Source organism: Natator depressus, chromosome 8 (genome assembly GCF_965152275.1).
Source record: "Natator depressus isolate rNatDep1 chromosome 8, rNatDep2.hap1, whole genome shotgun sequence".
Lineage (NCBI taxonomy): Eukaryota > Metazoa > Chordata > Testudines > Cheloniidae > Natator > Natator depressus.
In genome coordinates, this window is record NC_134241.1 from 16,282,070 (window position 1) to 16,305,363 (window position 23,294).

The 23,294-nt window shown below is 44.1% G+C and overlaps 1 protein-coding gene across 2 annotated transcripts in view; it reads left to right on the forward strand.

Moving 5' to 3' along the window:
* Positions 1-23,294, forward strand: part of ARHGAP26 (Rho GTPase activating protein 26) — a 309,239-nt gene that overhangs the window by 78,324 nt on the left and 207,621 nt on the right. For both annotated transcript variants that reach the window (XM_074960515.1, XM_074960514.1), the window contains exons 2-6: positions 11,283-11,378; positions 13,059-13,120; positions 14,565-14,636; positions 17,221-17,322; positions 21,354-21,464. In XM_074960515.1, coding sequence (XP_074816616.1) covers positions 11,283-11,378; positions 13,059-13,120; positions 14,565-14,636; positions 17,221-17,322; positions 21,354-21,464 — 443 coding nt within the window. The remainder of the gene's footprint in view (positions 1-11,282; positions 11,379-13,058; positions 13,121-14,564; positions 14,637-17,220; positions 17,323-21,353; positions 21,465-23,294) is intronic.

The window sequence follows — 23,294 nt, forward strand, 5'->3', positions numbered from 1 at the left end:
TGAAAGCGCCATATAACTACTTGCGCCGGGATTGATTTTTTTTCTGTTTGCACTGTGCCTAGTATGATGGGGTTCTGGTACATGACGGGGGCTCCTATTATAAATAAATAGTAAAGAGCAGAAAGCTTAACATATACTGGGGGCAGCTTAGTATAAATACCATTGTCTAGAACCTGTCCTCCCCTGCTCCCTCCAATGTAAATAATTTGCATCCCAAGTGAGAGCGAGAAATGAGCAGATAGTTTTGAGCCTACAAGAGAGCAGGGTCTCGATCTCACTGCAATCGGAGTTAAGAATTTCCGAAGAGGTGACACCGCTGAGGCATCCAAAGGCAGTGGTGTGCCTGCCAGCTCATGACTTGCTGATGAAATCCTTCCCCAAGATCTGGCACCCGGCTCCTTTCTGACAGATTGGTGCTGCTTGTTTCCCCTCCTATGTTGTAAAACACCTTGAGGTTGGGAGAAGTTGCTGCTGTAACCATAAATCCATTGGCTCTGCAAATGGTCTCTTTGGTCCTTAGCTTTATTTATTCTAGTGTTCGAGCAGTCTCTAGAGGGAAGCTCAGATATTTTTTTCTGCTCTGTGGTGCAGATAAATTCACTGAAAATGAGCAGGGATTAGACTACTTCCTTAGATGACATGTCCGTTTAACCCCTCAGATGCCACTCCTTGGTTTCAGGCAAGATGGGAGCTTTTCACACAACCCTATGGCCATATAGGGGCTACTCTCACCATACCCATAGGGTCAGATTCATCCTTGGTGTAATGCTATGCCTTAAAGCAATTGAGGCTCTGATATGCCACTGTAAATCCAGGTGAAACCTTACATAATACACATGGGTATTTCTAATGTTCTGCCATGGGACTCCTGTACTGTGGGTAAACACCACTCTCCCAAAGCTTATTCTAACAGTATGCAGGCAAAATGTCTTTATTATAATTACATAGCTCCATAGTTGTGCACAGCACATTGGAGAAGAGACAGATTCTCTGCCCTGAAGATCTTACAATTAAGATTAGAACAGGAGGCGACCATGGAAGGGGTGTAAAAATAGGTGAGACAGAGGTAAGGACAAGAAGATTGCATGGCCTCTTAAGAAGGTAGTGCTGGGGCCTTGATGGCTAGGTTTCTTTAGATACTGTTCAGTGACTTGATGTGGGTAGAACTGTAGTTCATAAGCAACCCTGAAATGGGTTTCAAGCAGGGACTGAAAAGGAGACATGGTTGATGGAGTCAGGAAGGGAGTTTCAGGCCAGGGGGCACCATGAAAGAAGAAAGAGAGAGGAGCTTGAGATAGAGTATGAAGGGGGACATCCAGATGAGCAGGCTGCGGTGAGGACACACACATGCATGCACAGAGGGTAGGGTGGGCATCAAAGAGTCAAAGGTAGGATGGCGTGACAGGAGATTGGAGTCTGTGGGTTTGTATCGGCAGCCCTCACTCATCCCAATGCTGGGAATTAATGCAGCGCTGTGCCTAGCTGTATGACCATGATTGTCTCGAGCATTGTTACCTGTTGCTTGCTGAAATCTGAAGCCCTCCTTCTGTTATAGGGTCTTTCTGAGTCTCCTGCTCCTGGGTATTATGCAGGAATGATGCACTGCCCAGCTCTCATAGGGAAATGCTTTGAGGCTCTTGTTGATAGAGGGCAAAATTGCTCCCCAAACAATGAACAAGCAAGGAGACCCCACAAAACAATGACCTAGAACTCCACTGGTGGGAATGCACCTTCTGGGGTTCACCCAAGATTATAGTAGGTAAAACCTGTTTGGCTAAGAAGCTGTCCCAAGGGAGCTTTCAGATGGAGAGGGCCCTTTCTCTGTTGGACTCAGTCACAGTAACAACATGGCAAATGCCAGATTGGAATGTCACTTCCCAACCCCGTTCCTCATCTGAAATCTGCTTTGGCAATGCTACTTGATTTCACGAGCTCCCGGGATGAGGTGCCTCTTGATCGGCATAAGAGGCAGAGCACTGGCCCAGGCTGTCAACATCTACTGGATTCAGTTTTTCATTTAAAGGAGCAGTGTAACTCCTTTTTAGAGCTGGGCAAGATCTGGATGTTCTCTATGGTCACATTTATGATCTGGAAGTTGAATTTTTGCTCATATTTGAATGGGAAAGTCCCCTTCAAAACTCTGACGAGCAGTCCATATAATATTTATAATCTCATTTATATAAAACTGTTCTCTGTCTGTAGTCAGCCTTTCTTTGTGCATAAATTTTGCTGGGCATAGACCTCCCCACTCCCGCGGCCCCTAATGGCAGTGAAAATGAAGAATAAGGGTAGAAAATAACATGGAAAGAAGTGCTTTATAGCACTACCCTCTTAAGACATATACAGTCTAATGCTGACTTGCCCAGGTGTCTCTGACTGTATGATCCTTTTAAATGGCTAGGTTACGTTAATGTCGGCTCCTCTCATCTAGGCTTCTCTCCTGGCTTCCTTTGGATTCTCTTTTCATATATTTTGGCAGGACTTTTTATTTGTAAACCTCCTTCCAGGAAGGTTGACATTCTCCAAAAGGAAAGTGCTACTGTAGTTATTACCATAAATTTTCAGCCTGTAACCCTATATTGTAATAATGAGCCAATACATCATTTTTAAAAGGGCATTTTATTTGGATTATGAGTTGCCATAGTTACATGGTCAGACCTGCCATGTGTAGTACTTGAGCCTGCTTTCTGTTAAGTTAACTTTCCTGGAATGATCATTCTAACACCACTGTGAAATTGCAATGCCAAAGAACAGGATGTGTTTGGCTGCATCTTAGGTGAAGACTTTACAGTTTGGGGAGGATAGTATTGAGAGGGGATGTGATGGAATTATGTAAAACAATGGGTGGTATGGAGAAGGGAAGTTAGGATCTTTTCCTGACCCTTTCTTAGAATACCAGAATGAGGAGAGCATGATGAAATGAAAAAGCAACACACGTAAGAGGTAACTGAGGGTTTTTTTTAAAACTCAATTCATAATTTTATCAGTGGAACTCCTTGCCACAAGATATCACTGAGGCCAAGAACTTAACATGATATTAAAGAGGGTTAGATGAAAAATAACTCCAACAATTATACTAATTTGGCTTGTGCCTTATAAAGTGTAATCCTATCACAAACTGCTAAGACTGATTAGGAAGAAACTTTTCCTGTGGTGTTTTTTTCCCCTTCCTTTGCAGCATCTGATATTGGGAGCTCAGAGATACTGGACTAGGAGAATCCTTACTCTCCTCTGATATGACAATTGTTATGCCCAAGATTTTACCAAGGTTTTCAAAAGATCCAGTCTCCTTGTAGTTACTGAAGAGGTCAGATATCAAATCTCTCATTTCTTATTCTTGGTACTCAAATCATTCTGAAGGCCCTTGGAGGCCATATTCACCTGCCCTGCCCCTCCCTCTATGATCTGTTCTCTCTTTTAGTTTTGCCCATCCTACTTGGAAGTTGGTCACATTTTTCACCTGTTTCCCCATCTCTCTGGAAATCCTTCTTCTCTCCTTCACTTCAGATCCTATCCACAGGCATTTTTCCTTGGCATTTTGCTGGTTAAAACCAATTATGCACCATCCAATCTCTTTCCCCAAGCTTGCCCTTTCCTAGTTCCATTATTGTAACAATGCTCGGTGAAGTACAGAGGGAGCAGAAATGGTGGTGGCGGAGAGAGCACGTCTGACTATTCATTCTCTTTTTTGGTTTCAGAGTAACAGCCGTGTTAGTCTGTATTCGCAAAAAGAAAAGGAGTACTTGTGGCACCTTAGAGACTAACCAATTTATTTGAGCATAAGCTTTCGTGAGCTACAGCTCACTTCATCCGATGAAGTGATGAAGTGAGCTGTAGCTCACGAAAGCTTATGCTCAAATAAATTGGTTAGTCTCTAAGGTGCCACAAGTACTCCTTTTCTTTTTTCTCTTTCTACCAGTGTACGAGACACTGACCAAAACTAAGCAAATGGATTTTGTGGCAGGAGACCATACGGGCTGTTTTACCTCATTCTTGATTTGATTTGTTTTTTTTTTTTTTAAATTGCATTAGACAGGCAGTTAGAAATATAAATGCCTGGGGCATTGAAATATTATTTAAGTGCCATATAACAATGTGTGTGTATTTGAATTTTTGCTTCCAAAACAAGCTTCATTATTCTGGTTATGCATCAGAATTTTGGGGATCCAGTACCCAAGGGGGTTAAATGCAGAGAATTTGGAGTATGTACGAATGGTACATTTATTCATGAGGGTTGCTGGAAACTGACAAAACTGGATTCTTGAATGTGCCTGAACAGACTGTATCATTATTCTCCTTCCTAAATTTTTTTTATTGATCTCTTTTCTATCAAACCCATGTAAAAAGAAACATACGAATTCCTCCCTTGTGAATCCACTGGTGTCCTCTTGTCTTTGTAACATCTATTTGAGTGGTTATCAAATACATTCCTTTCATGCTTTATCTGCCATGTCACAGGACACCACCTAATGGTGGCTGAGAACTTGGGTTAGTATGCAGTTCATAGATGATAGATCTAGTACGAAAGCTTTTCCGGCTCTGCTTGTAATGTTTGCCTAATTTCAGGTTTACTTAAAAATTAAGATCTAGCCAGGTTCTCTAAGGCTTGTAAACATGGTGTGTGAGTCACACTTATGTGGAATTATGTGGTCATGCATGATTTTGCTCCCTGCCTCCCCATACAAGGCAAAACACAGCAGTTTCAACTGAGCATCCCTGGGATTTTGAGTTTGTTTATCTGCAAAACTCAAAGTAAAATTGTATGAGTAGGGCCGTACCAAATTCACGGCCATGAAAAATGCGTCATGGACCGTGAAATCTGGTCTTTCGTGTGCTTTTACCCTATATAAATGTATTTCATAGGGAAGACCAGTTTCTCCAGTTAAGGGTCCTACCCAAAAGAGGTTACTGGGGGTGGGGTGTCACGAGGTTATTTTATGGGGGGTCACGGTATTACCATCCTTACTTCTGCTCTGCCTTCAGAGCTGGGCGTCCAGGGAGCGGTGGCTGGTGGCCAGGCACCCAGCTCTGAAGGCAGCACCCTGCCAGCAGCAGCGCAGAAGTAAGGGTGGCAATACATACCATGCCACCTTTACGTCTCTGCTGCTGCCTTCAGAGCTGGGTGGCGGGAGAGTGGCGGCTGCTGACTGAGGGCTCAGCTTTGCAGGCAGCAGTGCTGAAGTAAAGGTGTCGATACTGTACCATGCCATGCTTACTTCTGCACTGCTGCTGGTGCTGGCTCTGCCTTCAGAGCTGGGCTCTCGGCCAGCAGCCGCTGCTCTCCAGCTCTGAAGGCAGCTGTTGTCAGTAGCAGCACAGAAGTAAGGTTAGCAGTACCGCAACCCCCCCATAGCCTTGCGCCCCCCCCCCAACTCCTTTTTGAGTCAGGACCCCTACAATTACAGTACTGTGAAATTTCAATTTAAATAGCTGAAATCATGCAGTTTACGATTTTAAAAAAATCCTATGACTGTGAAATTGACCAAAATGGACCGTGAATCTGGTAGGGCCCTATGTATGAGAGGTGGCTGGGAAAGGGTGGGCAGGGTGTGTGTGTACTTGTGCAGACTAAGCCTGATTCAGACAGATTGACAATGATTCAGACATGCCCCTGAGAATTCAAGCTGTCAGTTTATATACAGAGCTAGGTAATAGTTACCAAGATGCGGTGAAGAGCAACCTGGCTCAGTTTGGCTCAGACACGCACATTATTTCACGGTTTCCTTCTGTGACACTGAGAGACCAAAATCAACTTGGCCTCCAAATGTTTTGAGGTTTGTCTCCGTGTCCTTGGCCAATTTATATAGTAAGTGCTAAGGGATCCTTGTGCATCTGCCAGAACAGATGAAGCCTTCATGCCTTTTGAGATTTAAAAAAAAAAAAATTGATTTCTTCTGCCTTTCAGCCACCTCTTTTATTACTTTTCATTTCAGGGCCACTACCATAGCTCAACAATACATGTTGTTGTTAAGAACACCATAAATTATTAAAAGGGAAAGCATTTTAAAACATCAAATCTTTCTTTTCACTGTTTGCTGATTACATTCTCTATTAATCTTCAACTCTGGGGTGGAGACTAGTAAATTTCACTTTCTGGCTCTCATGTGCTATCACAATGCTGCAATGTTTGGATTGTAAACAATGCAAAGGGACCTGTACATTGAGCAAATTGCTTTCATTACATTTTTTAAAAAAATGATGCTGACAGAAACACTTGTTAATCTTAGGTTTTTAAAAAGTTTAGTTTTTAGGAAACCAGTGTTTTGGGAGCCTAAGCGTGCCAATGCTGTTTTCTGTTCCCCTTTCTGTGTCAATACTTAAAACCCATTTGTCTTTATTTACATGAGTTGGTTCTTAAATCATTTTTTGTAATAGATCAGATGTGCAAAATGGTCCCATCACTATTCCTCCCTTTCTAGCCTCATCTGCACAGCGCCCTTGGTACATTCAGGTTGTCTTTAATTTAGCTGCCTGGTTTATTCCTTGTAATTTGATCGTGTGGTTTAGCAAGTAGCTGTGAGCAATTTTCATTTATCTCTGTGTGCTGGAAATTATCTCTCTCCTGTCCTCTGTCTATTTATAATGCACTGTGGGAGACTGTTGAAGTGTAGCAAAAGACAGGCGTGGTCTTTGAAGGCTGTCACTTTGCTCTGAAGCACTTCTGCTTAGCTTATACCACAAAGAATGTTTTAAATGAGCAGCCGAGTGTAGATCTTAAGCCAGCCTCACTATAATGGTCCACACATCTGCACCTAAAATAGTTCATGTAGCTAGTTGGGGTTCAGAAATTTGATTATGAACGGCAAGCATGTGCAGCTGCTACGTAACAGGTGAATGTATCGACCCCATCAGAATTCAGAAGTACACTCAGGGATGATCCTGAGCTTGGAGTCACAGAAACTCCTGAACTCTAATGTTGGTTGTGCTGATGACATGCTGGAAGACCTTGGGCAAGTCCCTTTTTGAATTTTTGTCTCCCACTTCCCCAGCTATCTAATCTATATTGTGGTTTTCTATAATGCTGAAGCATTTTCCTGGTAAATTAGTTTTATGTAGCAATATTCCATATGTCTCAATATTCGGTAGGGAGTCGAGCTGGACCTAGGGTGACCATATGTCCCATTTTGGCCAGGACAGTCCCTTTTTTAAGCCCCGTCCCTGCTGTCCTGACTTTTTTGGCAAAAGTGAGCATTTGTCCCATTTGCTCTTGTCAGCTGGCTCAGTTGGCAAGAGCAAATGGGACAAATGCTCACTTTTGTCAAAAACGTGGGGTGCCCTGTAGAGGAACAGTGTGGAGTGGGGGGGCCGGCATGGTTCAAGTGACCAGCGACAGCCTTGAGCTGGGGGATGGCAGGGCTTGGGTGAGCGACTGGGGCCAGGGAGGCGAGGGAAGTGGGGGGCAAGCAGGTGGGGCCAGCTCCAGGTTGGGGCTGGCATGCAGGTGAGCAACTGGAGGGAGGGGCTCAGGCCAGCCCTGGGCAGTGTCTCTTTGGGAAATATGATCACCCTAGCCGGACTAGACTGTCCCTCATTGACCAAAATGATCCTCAGATGCCTTCAGTGGGAAGGGGATGATGGTATCCATGCTAATGCTTAAATGCTTTCCTCCCATCCGAGCAGCATAACTTCAGCGTTGCCTAGGTTTAGTTTGGAAGCAGCTGTTTTTCATCCAGGTGCTGGTTTCCTGTAGACCCCAGGGCATCATTGTGACATCATTAGGTGCGACCGTGAAATGAGCGAGAACACAGGTGCCACCAGTGTATGGCTGGCCATGGAGACTGTGTGTTCTCACCACACACGGTGCCATGGAGATGAAATGGATCCCGGTGATGTCCTCAGGAGAAGTGGTACAGTTGCCCATCACCACAATGGATCCTGTATTGCTACAGTAGAGCTAGGAAAAGAGCCCAATTGTCCTGGCTCCCAGTTTCTTGTACAAAATACTGATGCTGAAATGGATGCGGCTGAAATGTTAATATGATTGACCTTGGTTTATTCTCAGTCATGTTTTATGCTACTGGTTTGAAATGGGCTGAAATGTGTGAGCTGGACTCCGTGTGTGCTTGGCTCATTGCCAGCTTTTTTACCCGCTTCTCTCCACTCCCCCTCTCCATGGCAGAATGTGGCATTTGGATCCTGCCCAGAAAGCTGCGGGAGTGAATAATGTTGTAGTAAATCTGTTTTGACTGGGGAATCTGCAGCACATAATATAGTCAGGATGTCATTAAGCCTATGGTGTGCTTAAAGGGACGACGAGTACAGCAAAATATGCTGCAAACAAAACCAGCAGCCCCGGAGGTCAGCATTGAGCTTGGAAACAGGAAATGGCTCCTTGTGTACTTAACGTCAATTTCTTTATTATTAGCTACACAAACAGAAAGGTTGGCATAGCTCCTGAGTGATCAAGTTAAACTCTGAACACTCACAAGCCCACCAGCCCTGCGACAGCGAGCAAGAGTTTAGTTCCCTCTTGTATATCAGATGCTGAAACAGAAGGTGGTTTGTTTGTTTTTTGTTTTTGTTTTTTTTTGCAAATCAGTCAAAGCACTTTGTGGGCTGGGGGTTTATGTGACCATGCCCACCCCCAATAAACCAATACTGTCGGCTTCAGCGTAACCAGAATTCAGCATTCCAAGTATTGGGGTTTTTAATAATGATTTTCTGGAAAAATAACATGCGCCTGCACCTGCACGCACCACCCCTGACCCATTCGCGACATTGGCCCTTAATATAAGCAGCATTTCAGATAACTTAGGTAGGGACTTGTGGGTTGACGACCATGCTTCCCTGGCAGTGCGTTAATTGGAGAGGCCTCACCCCAACACACTATGCTTCCCAATTCCTGAAGAAAGATTTGAGGCCACACAGCCCACGGTATGTAATGCTGCAGCTGCATCCTTTTGCTCCCTGAATGCTCTGCCCCTCTGCTCTTCTGAGGGCTTTGTATTGTCCAGGAGCAAAACTCTGAGAGAGTAAAAGAACAAACCACCTTCACTCTGCCCTCCCCCAAAGTCCCCTTTTAAAATATCCCCCAAGCCCCCAACAAAAAAACCCAGAGAAGCAAAAAGGCTGCTTTGTAAAATACAAATGAACTACTGTACGTGCACCCCCCAAAGCCTCCTGCAGTGATCCTGGAACTCCGAGGAGCAGGCTGGATTCCTCCATTGTCCCAAGTAAATTATGGGGATTGGGGAGAGAGAAAAGCAATGGGATGCCAGGACTTTTTGCTGACACAATGTTTAGGGGGCTGGGAAACTAGTTTGACCAGTAAGTGGAGCCTGGGAATGGCGTGGCAGCAGCACATAAAGAGATGAAAGGTGTGTGTAGATAATGGAAGCTGCATGTGATGAGGGGAAAAGGCTACTTTGTGCTTGACATTGAGTATCCTTCAGTGGATAAACCTATTTGAAATCAGGAGGAAGTAGGCACCGATTTCTGAGATGCATTCTTTTGGTCTTGAGGGGATGCGACCAAGTAACTTAGGTCCAAAAGCATGACCATTCTAGCTTTGCTGTATAAGTGGCAGCACAAAAAGCAAAGCAGCCACATAAAGGATGAGACAGTAAAGAGCTGGGTGATTTTTAGTAACAAGTAAAGAGACTTTTATGCAACAGACACTTGTCTTGGGAGTATCCTTTTAAAAAATGTAAACGTTTTGTTCCCATGTCCCTTCCCGGCAGCTGAGCCATGTGCTTGTGGGTAATTGTCCTGATGACCAGAACAGCTTCCAAAAGTCCCTTTGCACTTTGCTCCTCCCCCCTCAAAAGAAGCACAAATGGTCCGTTTTGAGATCTCTGTGAGTCACAAATATGCATTTCTTGAAATGGAATGGAACAGTGACATTCTGTTGCCTTCTGAAGGTAAAAAGACCTTCACAAAGCAGTGATTGTCCTTCCTTCCATTCATGTCATAACTGGCAGGTTTTGCTGGCTCACTGGCCTTTTTTTCTGATGCTGGATCCTTTCCCGAGCCTGGATTACGTGTTCACTTTCCTAGGACGATCATCTTGCTTATTGTGTGTGACAGAATTCTTTTCCCTCTTCAGGTGTCCTGAGCCTGCATACACTGCAAGGTGTAACTTCACTTGCATTGAAATGTTTGTGGGAATCAGGGCCTAGGTGTTCGTGCAATTGCTTGCCCCCGGTGATGCTACGAGTGGGGATAGTCAGTTCAGATAACATAAAGACTAACACCTCAGCCAAAAACTGAAGATAATTATCGCTTGAAGTCTGGGGAGAGTTTTGTTGGCTTATTCCTTCCTATTTATACTCACTGACTGGAAAGGATTGATCACCTCTTTTGCTGCCGTATTGTCTGCCTTACGTGTTTTTTAAAAGTGGTGTTGAGAAACATCTTTTTGTTGAGAGAGAAAGAAACGTCACTGAATTCTGTGAAATTGGGTGGAGCTATCGGGGAATAGGAGTGAGGAAGTAAAGTAAATCATCTTACAGTTAGATCCGGTGACTGGTGGGATTTCCAAAGCCTCTACGTGACTCAGGAGCACGGTTCATACCCAGAGCCAATTGGCATTGTGCTCCTGAGACACTTAAGGGCTTTGGAAAACAGCCTGCCACATGCAAGGTGGTATGTGGTAACTTAATGGGGTTTGGATCGGGAACAGAAGCTGTGAATTGTAAAGTAATAAACAGGTGTATTATTAACTTCCTAGACAGCTCCTTTCAACCAAAAGAACCACAAGTCATGTGGAGGGTTAGAAAGCTATCTAGTGGAATCGCATCACCCACCACTGAAATGCTGTTGTCGCCTGGGGTGAATTGGGCAGCTGATGAACAGTGCGTGGGAACACCGTGTACCAGTTAATGGCAGAAAAGAGACAGAATGTGATTCATTACCCATTTAGACTTCAGCTGGGACAGCTGGGCTACCATTCATACTCTTCTGCAGAGTTCGGTGGGATCCTTGAGGATAACAGGTCAGGATATTTAAACTCATGTCTCCTATACTACAGTGCAGGGACATTGGTTTAGCACTTATTCAGAGGGAAGAATTCCATTCAGCATGTGGGGTGAAATGCTGGTCCCATGGAAGACAATGACAAAACTACCGCTGTCATCAGTGAGGCCAGGATTTCACCCCTGGAATCTCTCTTGGTTGGCAGGGTGTATGCACCTCAATCAAGTAGTCTCGAGGCAAGCAGGCTGAGCATGGGGGAGATCTGTCAGGATCCAGTGCCGAGGTGACATGGCTGACTATTGCATACTTTTTAATACCTCTGATTTTTCATTTTTTCCCCTTCTCTCTCCCTCCCCACTTCTCAACAGATCTGTCTTCAGCAAAGCGGAAGTTTGCAGATTCCCTAAATGAGTTTAAATTCCGATGTATAGGAGATGCAGAAACAGATGATGAAATATGCATAGGTAAGTGGGAAGGCTACATTTGTTAAAGGGATCTCTCTTGATATTTCTGGATCAAGCTAATCAGAAAGCGAGGTGCATAGACATGTGATAGAAATACATGTGAAGTATCAATGGACCCAGAAGCCACACTAAACTCCTTCCCAACCTGCAGAAACAATATCTCCCTTTTAACCCAGCCCTTGTGTGAAGCCCAGCGAAATTGGAATCTTGCAGTTTGCCCTGAAGTTGGCTCTGTCAAGCCCAGGGAAAGAGAGTTCCAGAGTCCAGGGCTTTTCATCGGCAATACCCTGCCACTAGCCCCTTCCCATTTTAAAGCAGTGAATCTGGTGGGACAAAGGCATGGCTAAATATGGCAAGTTCCTGATCCAAAAGAGAAGCAACCTTCTTGCTAAGCAGTGTTGAAAAAAGCACGCCTGGCCACTGCTATCTGGACAAACAGAAGGAGATGAGGATCCAGTTGGATTCCTCAGGTTGTGATCCTGGTAACAAAACATGGCCTTTTACTTTAGTGCAAAGGAGCAGCTAGTTCTAGTTCTAGCTCCTCTAGGTGTTTTTCCCCAGCTAACCAACATTAGGCCCCTCCTATCCAGGTTGATCCGTCGGGCTTTTTACACACAAACAGGAGTCTATATAACTAAACTGGATTTAAGTCTCATCTTTAGTAAGAGTGTCCTATTTCAACTGAACTTAAATCGATGATTTTTTATTTTTTTATTTTTTTAACCAAACCCCAGTCTCACTTAGGCAGTGAGAGGGGCTTCTCAGATGAGATGACCAAGTGTACTGGTCATACCTCACATCCTAGGTGAGATGCCGTAGATCCCCTGGAGACAGACCCAGCAGAGGATAAAGGATTGCCCATTGGGTAGCTCACTTTCAAGACTAATGCAGCATCTCTTTTTCTTTGGGGCTGGGAGTATAGTTTTGTGGCTGCACTTCTTACAAATCGGTTTTTTTTTTATGGTTAACTGTCAATAATAGAGATGAAAAAGAGCTATTGAGTCATCCAGTCCATCTCCCAAGGGTCTGGGAGTGGGGGATTGCACAATAAACTTGCCAGACTATGGCTGTACATGTCTAGCATAAGGGCCTATGGGTTGTTTTTAGCAAGATATACTAGGGAAAAGCCAGGCTGATATATATTGTTCCTCCCAACCATGGTTCTGCTCAGGTAGACCAGCTTTCCAGCACCACTGGAAAAGTCCACAGTTCAGAATTTGCTCTTTGTGTCTACGTCACTAAAATATAAGGACAGAAACAAATCTGAATTGATTGGTTTTCCAGGTGACATAAAATAAATAAATTGCAACAAAGTGCAATGAATTCGAACCTGGAGCAGACTTGTACATTCAAGGCTGCAAATACTGCTTCATATCCCACTAACAGTATAGCTGTGCCACAAGGGAGTTCCATGCACTTGTTCAGAAGAGACCTGCTTGCAGCTACTCGTGAATATATTCCAACAAAATTCAAAAGCCAATTCTTTGCTCTTATTAGCAGATATCAATGAACAGCCAACCTGCTAATAAAGTAAGGATGTAACAGCATGATCTAGCTCGACTGCCTGGTATTTCGTGTTAGGAGTAACTAACTGCTGGAAATGTGTAGCCCAAACTTCTTTAACGTTAGAGACTTTACAGCCCGTTTTATATACTGAATCTGCTGGTGTCTCTCTTTCAGCAAAATCCCTGCAAGAATTTGCCACCGTTCTCCGGAATCTCGAAGATGAGCGAATGCGCATGGTATGGACTTTGAGGCTTATGGCTTCTGAGTTAAACCTTCTTCTGTATGATCCTTTGATAAAGGGAAGGGTTGGCAAGGAGTTCAGGGTCACTATGGTGTTGGGAGACGCCTATCGTCTGCTCACATAGGCTGGAGAGTAAAGCGGGGCTTTAGGTACCTTGGCCTGAGGTCTGTGGTGAATTGAAACTGGTGGGTGCATTGAACTGATTTTGAGATGTGGGCTTGTGGCATGAAAAGAACTGACCAGAGTCCCTTCACCAGGTCTTGGCAACTTTCAAATGGATATTAGGTTCTATTACGGATGCAGTGATGACTCCTCCTGACCTATGTACTAGAGGGAGAAGGGGCTGGCTGCATGACTTCTATAGGGGTGGGGTGCAAAGCAGTTATGCGAGTCCCTCTTGCCTGTTTTGGCCACAGGCCACTGTGTAGCTAACTAGCCAGGATTACCGGGTTTTATGCCTGAAAGAATGGGAATATTTATTCTTAGGGACTGAGTCTCGGCAGTATGCCGGGGGGCAGCAAGTCACAATGAGCTGTGACTTAATCTAACAGGCCCCACACTGACAGAACACAGGCCAAATTATTCTTTTCAGGCTGTTGGTACATTTTTGCTTTCACTCTCAGTGCGGTGTCTCTGCTGCCGTCAAGTGCAGAAGCTGCTTTAGGTTAAGATACAATGTGTTTCCTTCCTCCCAGCAGTGCGATAACCTGTGGGTTTTCTGTTTTGGGAAGGAAATTGGGTCCTCGCTTGTATCTGCAGATTTTCCACCTGGCTGGCTTTATGCTGTAAAGAACGTTCACTACTTTCATTTTCACATTTGGTGTTTTAAACTGAGTAACACTGGTGCATGCAAGGTGTACCCTGCTATGCACTGGCACAATGGGGAGCATCCAGGGCAAATGGCTTAACAGGCTTGCTTCTGAATTCCTAGACAACAGGAGATGTAGGTTGGCTGGGAGTGCGAGCTGGGCAGCTTTCTCTGGAAGAATTTAAGAGGTCACCTGTGTTGGTCAGTAGATGAATTAGGGCTTTGGAATTTGTAGACTCTGGCTTTGCTACTGACCATATACTTGACTCTGCAATGACATTTCTCCATATGATGGGCAAATTACCGCCCCCCTCTATGTGCCTCAGTTTATCCATTTGTGAAGCGGGGTGATGACCCTGTCTCTTACGGGGAGTTAATGTTTGCAAAGCATTTTGAGATCCTCTGATCAAAGACACAGTGGTTCTTCATTTTGTGTTTTAGATGTTGGACAGGTTTAAACCACTTTGCATTGAAATGTGAATTCTGCCTTGTATAAATGCATAGGAAGGGAAGATGGCTGCCCTGAGGATCTTAACCCTAAATTGGACAGATACAAAGCAGTTAATAACCAAGCAAGTGTGAGTAGACAATGCTGGAGAGATGATGATGATCTGTGCCTTTATCTCATCAGATTGAGAATGCTGGTGAGGTCCTGATCACTCCACTGGAGAAATTCCGCAAGGAGCAAATTGGTGCTGCTAAGGTAGGTCAGCTGTGTTTCTATGCACTGTGAATTGACTGCAATTTCTGCACACGCTCACAACTAGAAAGGCCTGAAAAGGGTAAAAATGTAGTGAATACTTTCCCTAGTTTCCCCCCACCCCCGAAATGAAATTTGATTGAAATGTGGACAGCGATGACCAGCTCAGTTTGAGGGAGCCAGGGGATTTGTACATGCAGACCTGTACCATCTGCTGGATGTGAGGAGGTCACCCATGGGAGGGAAGAGCTTCCAAAAGTTTCACGCCTTCTGTTTAAATTCTTATCTGAACATCTCTGCTCTGGCAGTGGGGTCCTTCAAACTTCTAGCCCTGATCACGGTCCTTTGGTACGTCTGACCCTGTCTGAAAGCAGGTGGCATAGGACGAGGACCAAGTGAACACAAAGTTAAGCAAACTTTTTTTTTAATTAATTCAAACCTCAAGCAAAGTTTGCATTACTTAGATGAAGTTCTCAACTGATTTTTTTTTTTTCTCCAGATGGATTCCCCACATCCCATATGTATAACTGGAACGGGTTCAGTTTTATCCAGGTCGATTCCCCCATCCCTACTGTGTAACCGGAACGTATTCAGTTTTAATTTAGAAGAGCTTTGCTAAACAGGGCAAATCTCAAATAGATGACTACAGAACCAGTATCTGTCATGGCTGCTATTGAAGCACAAGCCATGGTTTTTGCCTCTTTCCTCTCTTTTCACTGAAATTAAAATTGCAGCTTTGTCTTCTGTCTGCTGCTCTCCTGTTACTATAACAACCTGTTTCTGCCTGCAGGAAACATAAGCTAATGTGTATGAGCTTCAGTACCTGTATTCAGTAGCATGTAGGGGCAGCATGGAGGGGCCTCTGCTAGATTAGAATCCTGTTGTGAAAGGCACAGTGGCTTGGTCTAGTATGGCAATTCCTATGCTGCTTTAGGGAGAAGTCTGTAGCTGAAAAAGATCCTTCAGAAATGGACTGTTGTAGGTATCCGATATTACGGAGATGGTTGTGCTGTCCCTCAGAGCAGTGCCTTAGCAGGGTGTCAGCTGTGGATGCAAAGAAGGCAAACTACCTGTGCAGATCCAGACCTTGTTAATCTCCATTGACCTTTGAAGGATATGGCTCATTGTATTCTGATGGGCTGGCAGTTTGTGTGCATTGCTGTTTTATGTTGGGGGTAGCAAGTGGAATATTTATTCCAAAGAGGGAAAGATAAAGGGCTAGGATATTCAGCCAAAGTGTGTGTGTTGGCATTTAACCAGAATTGTAAATGCTCCTTAACTTCAGAAGATTCCTCTGGGATCTTCTCAGCACCTGGGGAAGTGGCCAGGACCCTGGGAAACACTTACGGTGCTGAGGGAGGAGATTCTGCTGCCTCCTGTATGGTAGGTGTGAATTCTGGTGCTGATGGCAAGAGCAATGGGGGCTGCTGGACTTGGTTCCTGATGGGACGTTATTAGCAACTGGTCTCTTTTTAGAGCAGTGACTGGAGTAGCCCCATGGCACTGCACAGATTTAAAAACATTACATTACCAGAATATTTAGAAGGGGCTCTAGAATTTCATGCCAATTTTTTCTTAATCTGTTTCAGATTAGTATGGGGCTTTTTTCCTTCTCCATGTGTGTGAGATGGTGGTGTCCGCTGGTGGGTATTGCAACAAAATGGCTGTGGCTGATAAATGTCAGTAACATCCATGAGGAGGCACCTGCAGTGGTAGCTCTGGTTATTTTACAGTGCTCGTAGGAGAGAGCTTTGATTACAGTGCATTCTCTGTTACTGAGCCACATAGTGAATGCATTTATTGTGTGAAATAACATGCTGAATTTCCAGGTACATTTGTGTCACCTCTAAGGTTTGAGTTCAGCAGACTTTTTCAAAATTGCAGATCCCACTAAAACCACTGGGCCCAGTTCAGATCTTGTAAAAGAGAAAAATCCCTTTTCGCCCGCTTACGTCAGAGATGAATTTGGCTCCTGCTGTTGACTGACTTCATACTTTTCTTCCTGGGGACAGAAAAGAAATGTGCAGTTTGTGACTTTCTGCACTGGCTTTGGCATATTTGCTGTTGAGGGGGAAAATAAGTCACCTAGGCAGTTCTTTTCTTTCAGTATTGTAGCATGGTGAACTCCACTGTTCTTGGTTCTTTAGAAGCACTCCATTATTTCCCCCCTTAGTTTTCATAGACACATGTTGGTTAAAATTCCTTTGATGAGACCGTGTTACATTGGAACTACGTTCCCTGTTGGAAATGGTTCGTTCACATTCAGTTGACCACAGCGAGGCTGCTGGTGTGCTGAGACCACTGCCCCTTGTGCTGACCAGCATTGTCTCATGTTGTTTCCTTGCACCTGTCATCTCTTGTCTGGCACTTAGAACGTAAGCTGTTTGGGGCAGGGACAATCTTTGTTCTGTGTTTGAACAGTGCCGAGTGCAGTAGGGTCTTGGTCCATGACTTGGACTCCTAGCTGCTGTGGTAACACCAGTAATATCATTTCTTGGTGTTGGGCCCCTAAGGAGCCAAAGTCATGTGCCTGCTCTTGATGGTTTAATGTGACATTTGTTTCGTGGTGTTTGGGTTTTTTTGGTAGGATGCCAAGAAGAAGTACGACAAGGAGACGGAGAAGTATTGTGGTGTCTTGGAAAAGCACTTAAACTTGTCTTCTAAGAAGAAAGAATCCCAACTTCAAGAGGTGAGAGCAAGCTCTTGTTTTCAACTTCTGGCATTCTCCTGAGTCATGATCTCTATCTACAACTAGCAGAACCCACCGTGTGGCTGTAAAATGGATATGTTCATGCTGACCGAGAATGATGGGTTTTTCTCTCTGTTGTGGTAAAATGAATCCAAGATACCACCAAAAAGACAATGACTAGGCGGGGAGAGACAGTTTGTGGTTAAAAGCACAGGATATCAGGAGACTAGAGTCTTACTCCTGGGTCTGCCACAGACATCCTGTATCAACTTGGCTAAGTTGCTTCCCTGCTTTGTGCCTCAATTTCCTAGCCCATAAAATGGGCTCATTAATACCTAATAAACAGGAAAAGTTGTGAGCTTAATTCATTAACGTTTCAAAACTGCATAAAACCCTCTAATTCAGATGGAAGCTATCTAATTATTAACAATTTACTGTGCCAAACACTAGGTAAGGGTACATCTACACTGCAAACCAACCAAAAAACGACACGCCCCCACCCCCTTCCACCACAGTGGAGAGCCTCAGATTCCAGGTCTACGGACTCGGGCTTGCAGGGCTTGTGCTATGGCTGTAAAAACAGCTGAGTGGATGTTCTGGCTTGGGCTGGGACTGGAGCTGGAGCTCTGGCTTCAGACCCCGAGTTCTAGCCCAAACCGGAATGTCTACACCAGTATTTTTAGTGCTGTAGCATGAGCCTGAGTCTGTAGACCTGGTCTCTGAAGCTCTCTGCTACCGTGTATGTGTGCGTGTGCAGGAGGGGGAGGGCTCTCTCTTTTTTTTTTTTTTTTTTTTCCTCCTCTATGTAGACATACCCAAAGTCACTCCTGTGAACTTCAGTGCTCCCTGAGTTGCCCTAAGGTCTGTTTTTTGATCTGCCCGGGGCATTATCCATTTATCGGCCTTAGAGAATGACTTCTGTGAAAGAGATTTTGGCCAAAGCTTGTAAGTTTTTTGTGACAGGGACTGTCTTTTTATTCTGTGTTTGTATAGCGTCTAGCACAATGGGGTCCTACTCCATGGCTGGGGCTGCTCGGCAATATGAGAATACAAATAATAAATAATAATTACTTGCCTTTCTAAAATCTAAAGTCAATCAAACCCATCCCCCCACAAATCCCCGTAATTATCCACATTTGTCTCCTGATTCACAGGACTGCACAAGCCAGTTGTAAGTCCTGATTAATCTGCCCCTGCTGGAGAGCATGGATAGTCTGTTATTTATTACTTATAATACAGCAGTGCCCTCGGGCCTCAGTCGTGGTCGTGGTTTGTGGTATCGGGCTGCTAAATACGGTGATCTAGTTGCTCCTTCATCACCATTTTACTTTAAGCGTTTGAAGTACTCCATGTTCAATGCTGTGCCTTATTGGAGTGGGAGGATTCCGTTTTAGAACGGGGAGGGAAAGTGGTATAGAACGCGTTATGCCATTTAAAAATGAGTGTTCCTTGAGCATTAGGGTACCTTTCTCCAAGGAAAAGCCTAATAATGTCAGTGGATACTGTATTGGTATTGCTCCAACGTAACTGCAATAAAGAGCTGTAGAGGAGATCAGGGTAGCAGCCCTGAATACCAGTGCCATCTGGTGGAGATTTTTTTATGTTCAACTTTGGTTTGGGGGCCTATTGCAAAGAAGAGAATACTTAGTTAGCATAGGCCCATGCTTTCAGACTTGCTTGCATAAAAGTTAGGCACCTCATTCCATGTTTAGGCACCCAAATAAAGGGCCTGATTTTCACAGGTATGCAGCACCCACAGCTCCCGTTGATTTAAAAAATACAGAAGGAGTTATGTAAGCAGACCCTCTTTGAAAGTCATGGCCCTTTAGGTGCCTTAAATTGGAATGGGGCATCTAACTCTAGGCCTCCATGTTTGAAAATGTTGGCTTTGGTTCTTCATGGCATATAAAAGCAGTACAGCTTATTTTCTTAGCTTGTGAACTGGGATTCCAGAGAAGGGAAGTCAGCCAGAGGAATGACAGATGCATGTTGAAAAGTATGCAGTTGGTGGTGTGGTGGTAACTTTAGAAGAGTGTGTACTGTGCCTTATTGGCACTATATAGCTGCATTGTAGGGCCCGACCTACTAAGAGACAGTAGTTCATGTGTGGGAAAGGGAAACCCTTCACTTTGTACCGACTTCCTCTTACTGCCAGTACATCTGGGAGAGTGAAATATCTTCATGTACAATGGTTATAGTAAAGGGAAGGGGGAGAGAACCTGGGAATTCTCTTTTGCTCTACAGCTCTGGCTGTTGGACAATTTACACAGCACAGGAAGTCTAATTTGCCATTTAATTGCTGGCAAGTCCAATATACTGTGTCACGTTTTCTGGTGTTCAGAGCTCACTTTGCTAAATACCTCGGTATCTGCATTATGGACACACATGACAAATATTACAGGTTGGTCATGGTGGAAGTAACCCATTTCATGATTTTGTCCCAGATTAATAGGGATAAGTTCCTATTAAAAAGGAAGTAATTACCAACAATGGTCTGCAAAAGTAAAAGCAGCCGCATGTTAGGCTCTGTATTGAGCACAATGTCTGGTATGTCCCCCTGGGGTAGATTGCTCTTCTCAAATTACCCTGGTTTTGACTTCCCAGCGGTCTTGCTGTGGCCAAACTCTGTGCAAGGTACTATTAGTCTGGAAAGTTATACCTGTAAACTATGTTGGTTAAGGCTGTGGGTATTTTTAATTGATGTCGTTAAACTGATACAACCCCTAGTGTGGACTGAGCTATACTAGTGTAGACAAGGCCATAGAAAACAGCCCTGCACTGAGTGGGGATGGACTAGATGATTTAACCGGCCTTTCTTGCCATTCACTTCTAGAATTCTCTGAAAACCGTTGTTTTGTAATTGCAGTGGAGGGCACACTGGCACAGCAGAGGCAAAGGAAACAATTGAGTAAATAAAGGGGCTGTAATGAATTTATTTAGTGTAATAATCCTTATACTTTGTAAAGCAAGACCTGGATTCCTAGTTCTGCTACTGGCTTTCTGAGGACCCCAGGCAAGTAATTTAGCATCTGAATCCCCCTTCACCCCCAGTGTCTAGCACCTACATTTGATTTCAGTGGGGACTGTGGTGCTTAGAAAAACAGCCCATAGCCTCTCTGAGCTTCAGGTCCCCATCTGTAAAATGGGGGCAGTAGTCTTTAACTACTTCGCAAAGTTCTGATTGTGAGGTTTTAAGTGCTATGCAATCCTTAAATGAGGTAGGACAGAGAAGGAGTACATCGATTACAAAGTTACTGAGTCATTTTATTTTTATTTGGGTGTCCCCTTGGTTTGGGAGCTGACCATATCCAGTTTTGATCATTGGGAAGAACTGAATCCACAGTCACAAAGGAAAGAGAGTCAACAGGTTTCTAGGAGCAGAGCTCTGAAGGCCACCTTAATTCCTCTGCATGTTAAAAAAGAGGATGGTGTTTCACATAAGAGTGATGTAGTTCCATCCTGGTACATACGTATGTGTCCGGATGCACCATCATGGTGGCTAAGGATGGTCGCCAGTCATGCTCTCTTGGGCCTTGTAGTCAAACCATTGTCAAAGGACAATGCGCTTTCCTTCTGCTGGTTCATCAAAGCTAGAGCTCACTGGGCTTCATGGTGAAGTGCAAGATGTATACTAGGCTATCTGAGTATTTATTTGACTATGGAATATTACTTGAGGGACTCTTCTCATCATGGATTTGCTGGTTGGGGCAGAGGAGCTGGGAAAGCTACTTTGTACTTCATAGTCTTCATGTATTTATTGCTTTTACTGTTGTCCACCCAGCTGTCATAGACATAAGAGCACAAAAATAATTAAATACATAATTTTCAGATGAAGAAAGTGTGTCTTCATGCGAATTAGGTTTGTATGTAATCTCCCTGCCATCTGCTTAGCCCTGCTTTGGTATCTGGTACTAAATTTACGTTCTGTATGGGCATGTTCTCATTAGACCCAGATGTCTTGTGATCTTGAAACTAAATGTTCAGTCAGTAGTTATACTGTATTTCCTCTCTAATCCCCATGGTGCTCACAGGCAGACAGCCAGGTGGACCTGGTTCGACAGCATTTTTATGAAGTCTCCCTTGAGTATGTCTTCAAGGTGCAAGAAGTCCAGGAGAGGAAGATGTTTGAATTCGTGGAACCTGTAAGTAAATATTCAAAGTTTCTTTGCCTGCTGAACGTTGTTGGCCACTAAATTACTTTACAGTATAGAAGGTTTGTCTGAAGCACTGATTTTGTGAAACAGTTTCTATTTTGTTTGGATGGAAGGCCTGGTATCTCTGCTGTTCCAGAACCGTCTGACAAACAGCAACTGCAGTACCCCAAGTATGACGTGTGTGTTCTAGTGGGTGACTAGACACCTCAGGTTGCTGGAACTTTAACCCTTAAGGCACTTATCAAGAGACAGAGAGAAGAGAAGAATGTAGGGGTGGAGATGACCCTCTTGGAAATTTCAGGTGAAAATTGTCAACAGGTTCCAGCTGTCAGCTAAGTTTAGGAACAGAATATTAGGTTGTCTGAGCTACTGGTTGTCTGTAGAAACCAGTGGAGACCAGCTGGATTTGCAAGCTAATGGAATGACACTGCAGAGAAGAAAACAACCACACGTTTTAGTCAGCAAGGCCTCTTCCTTAAGGGATAGAATTTAGGATAGGTACCTGAAATAAGTTCTAAGCAGGAACAAAAAGGGGGTAAGTCCCCCAGCTAACTTCAACCCAGACCCTGGACTCTGCTTGTAGAGACCAACCTTCCCAAAGACATTTTCCCCATTGTGCTCAAAGAAAGGCTTGGGTACCAATCGTGAAAGGGCACAGGCTAGTGGAGATGGAGTTGTTAGCGTCTTGTTCACTGTGCACAAAACTCTCATGGATTCTACAAGAATTTCCACCAGGGTGAAGTCTTACGGACGAGAGGCTCATTATTAGACAGTGGTCAACTGGCGAATGAAGACCTGGTTCAAAAGTTTATCTGTTAAAGGGAAAATAAAAGCCAATAATAACAGTAGCATTTGAGATTAATGGAGTCTTAGAGAGAGAAGAAGAGAAAAAATAGGATTAAAGAAAAGATACAGGAATAAAAATTAAGTAGAAGAGTCTTATCTGTGCATGTGCTCAGGTGTTATGCCTGGTGAAGCACCTCTGAGGGATTTGATAAAACCCTATTTCAGTCCTTTTAAGAGAAGAATAAACCAAAAGAAGGTACGACCTTAGCACTAGCTGCTTATTGCCTGGTTTACTCTGACAAGGCATGACTCTACTTCTCAATAAAGTGATGGGTGAACTGTTCAAGGATGTGGAGGGGGTTGTATGCAGGATTTTTACTAGATGAGCGGAAGGCCTAGTTATCAAAAAAGCTCAGCTTGATATTCTACAGGAGTTGATTAGACAGACTCCTGCTTTGTCCCGTACAACGTGGCATGTTAGTGAAGCATAGAGGAGTCTTCTGTGAGCATTGGATTTGTGGACATTGGACTTGAAACAGCAGGGTAAATTGAGCCTAAAAAAGAAGGGTTGTTTAGTTAGATACTCATCTCTGTGGTCAAAAAATTAATCGTTTGGGGATCCCAGTGGAACTGGTTCTGGGCAAAACCCCAAAATGCTTGTATTTTGGTTGATATATTATCAGCTATCAGTGAAGGCAGGAAAGCTCATGGAAAGGAGTGATGGCCTACTGGATGCTGAACTGGGACTAGTGAGACTAGGGTTCAGTTCCCAGTTTAGCAAAGACTTTGGCACTTTTTTGTGCCTCAGTTTTCCATCAGTAAAATGGGGCAATACTAATTACCCTCTTCTGGATGTTGAGATAAAATCCACTAATGGTTGTGAGGCACTTAGATGCTGCAGTGACGAGGGCCATATATGTACCTAGATAGAAAAGGAAAGAAGTTTTTTTCATAATACTGTATCACTCACACCCCCAGTCTGGGATTCAGCCCAGAGGTGCAGAGGTTCACAGGAAAGAACAATAAATCGCT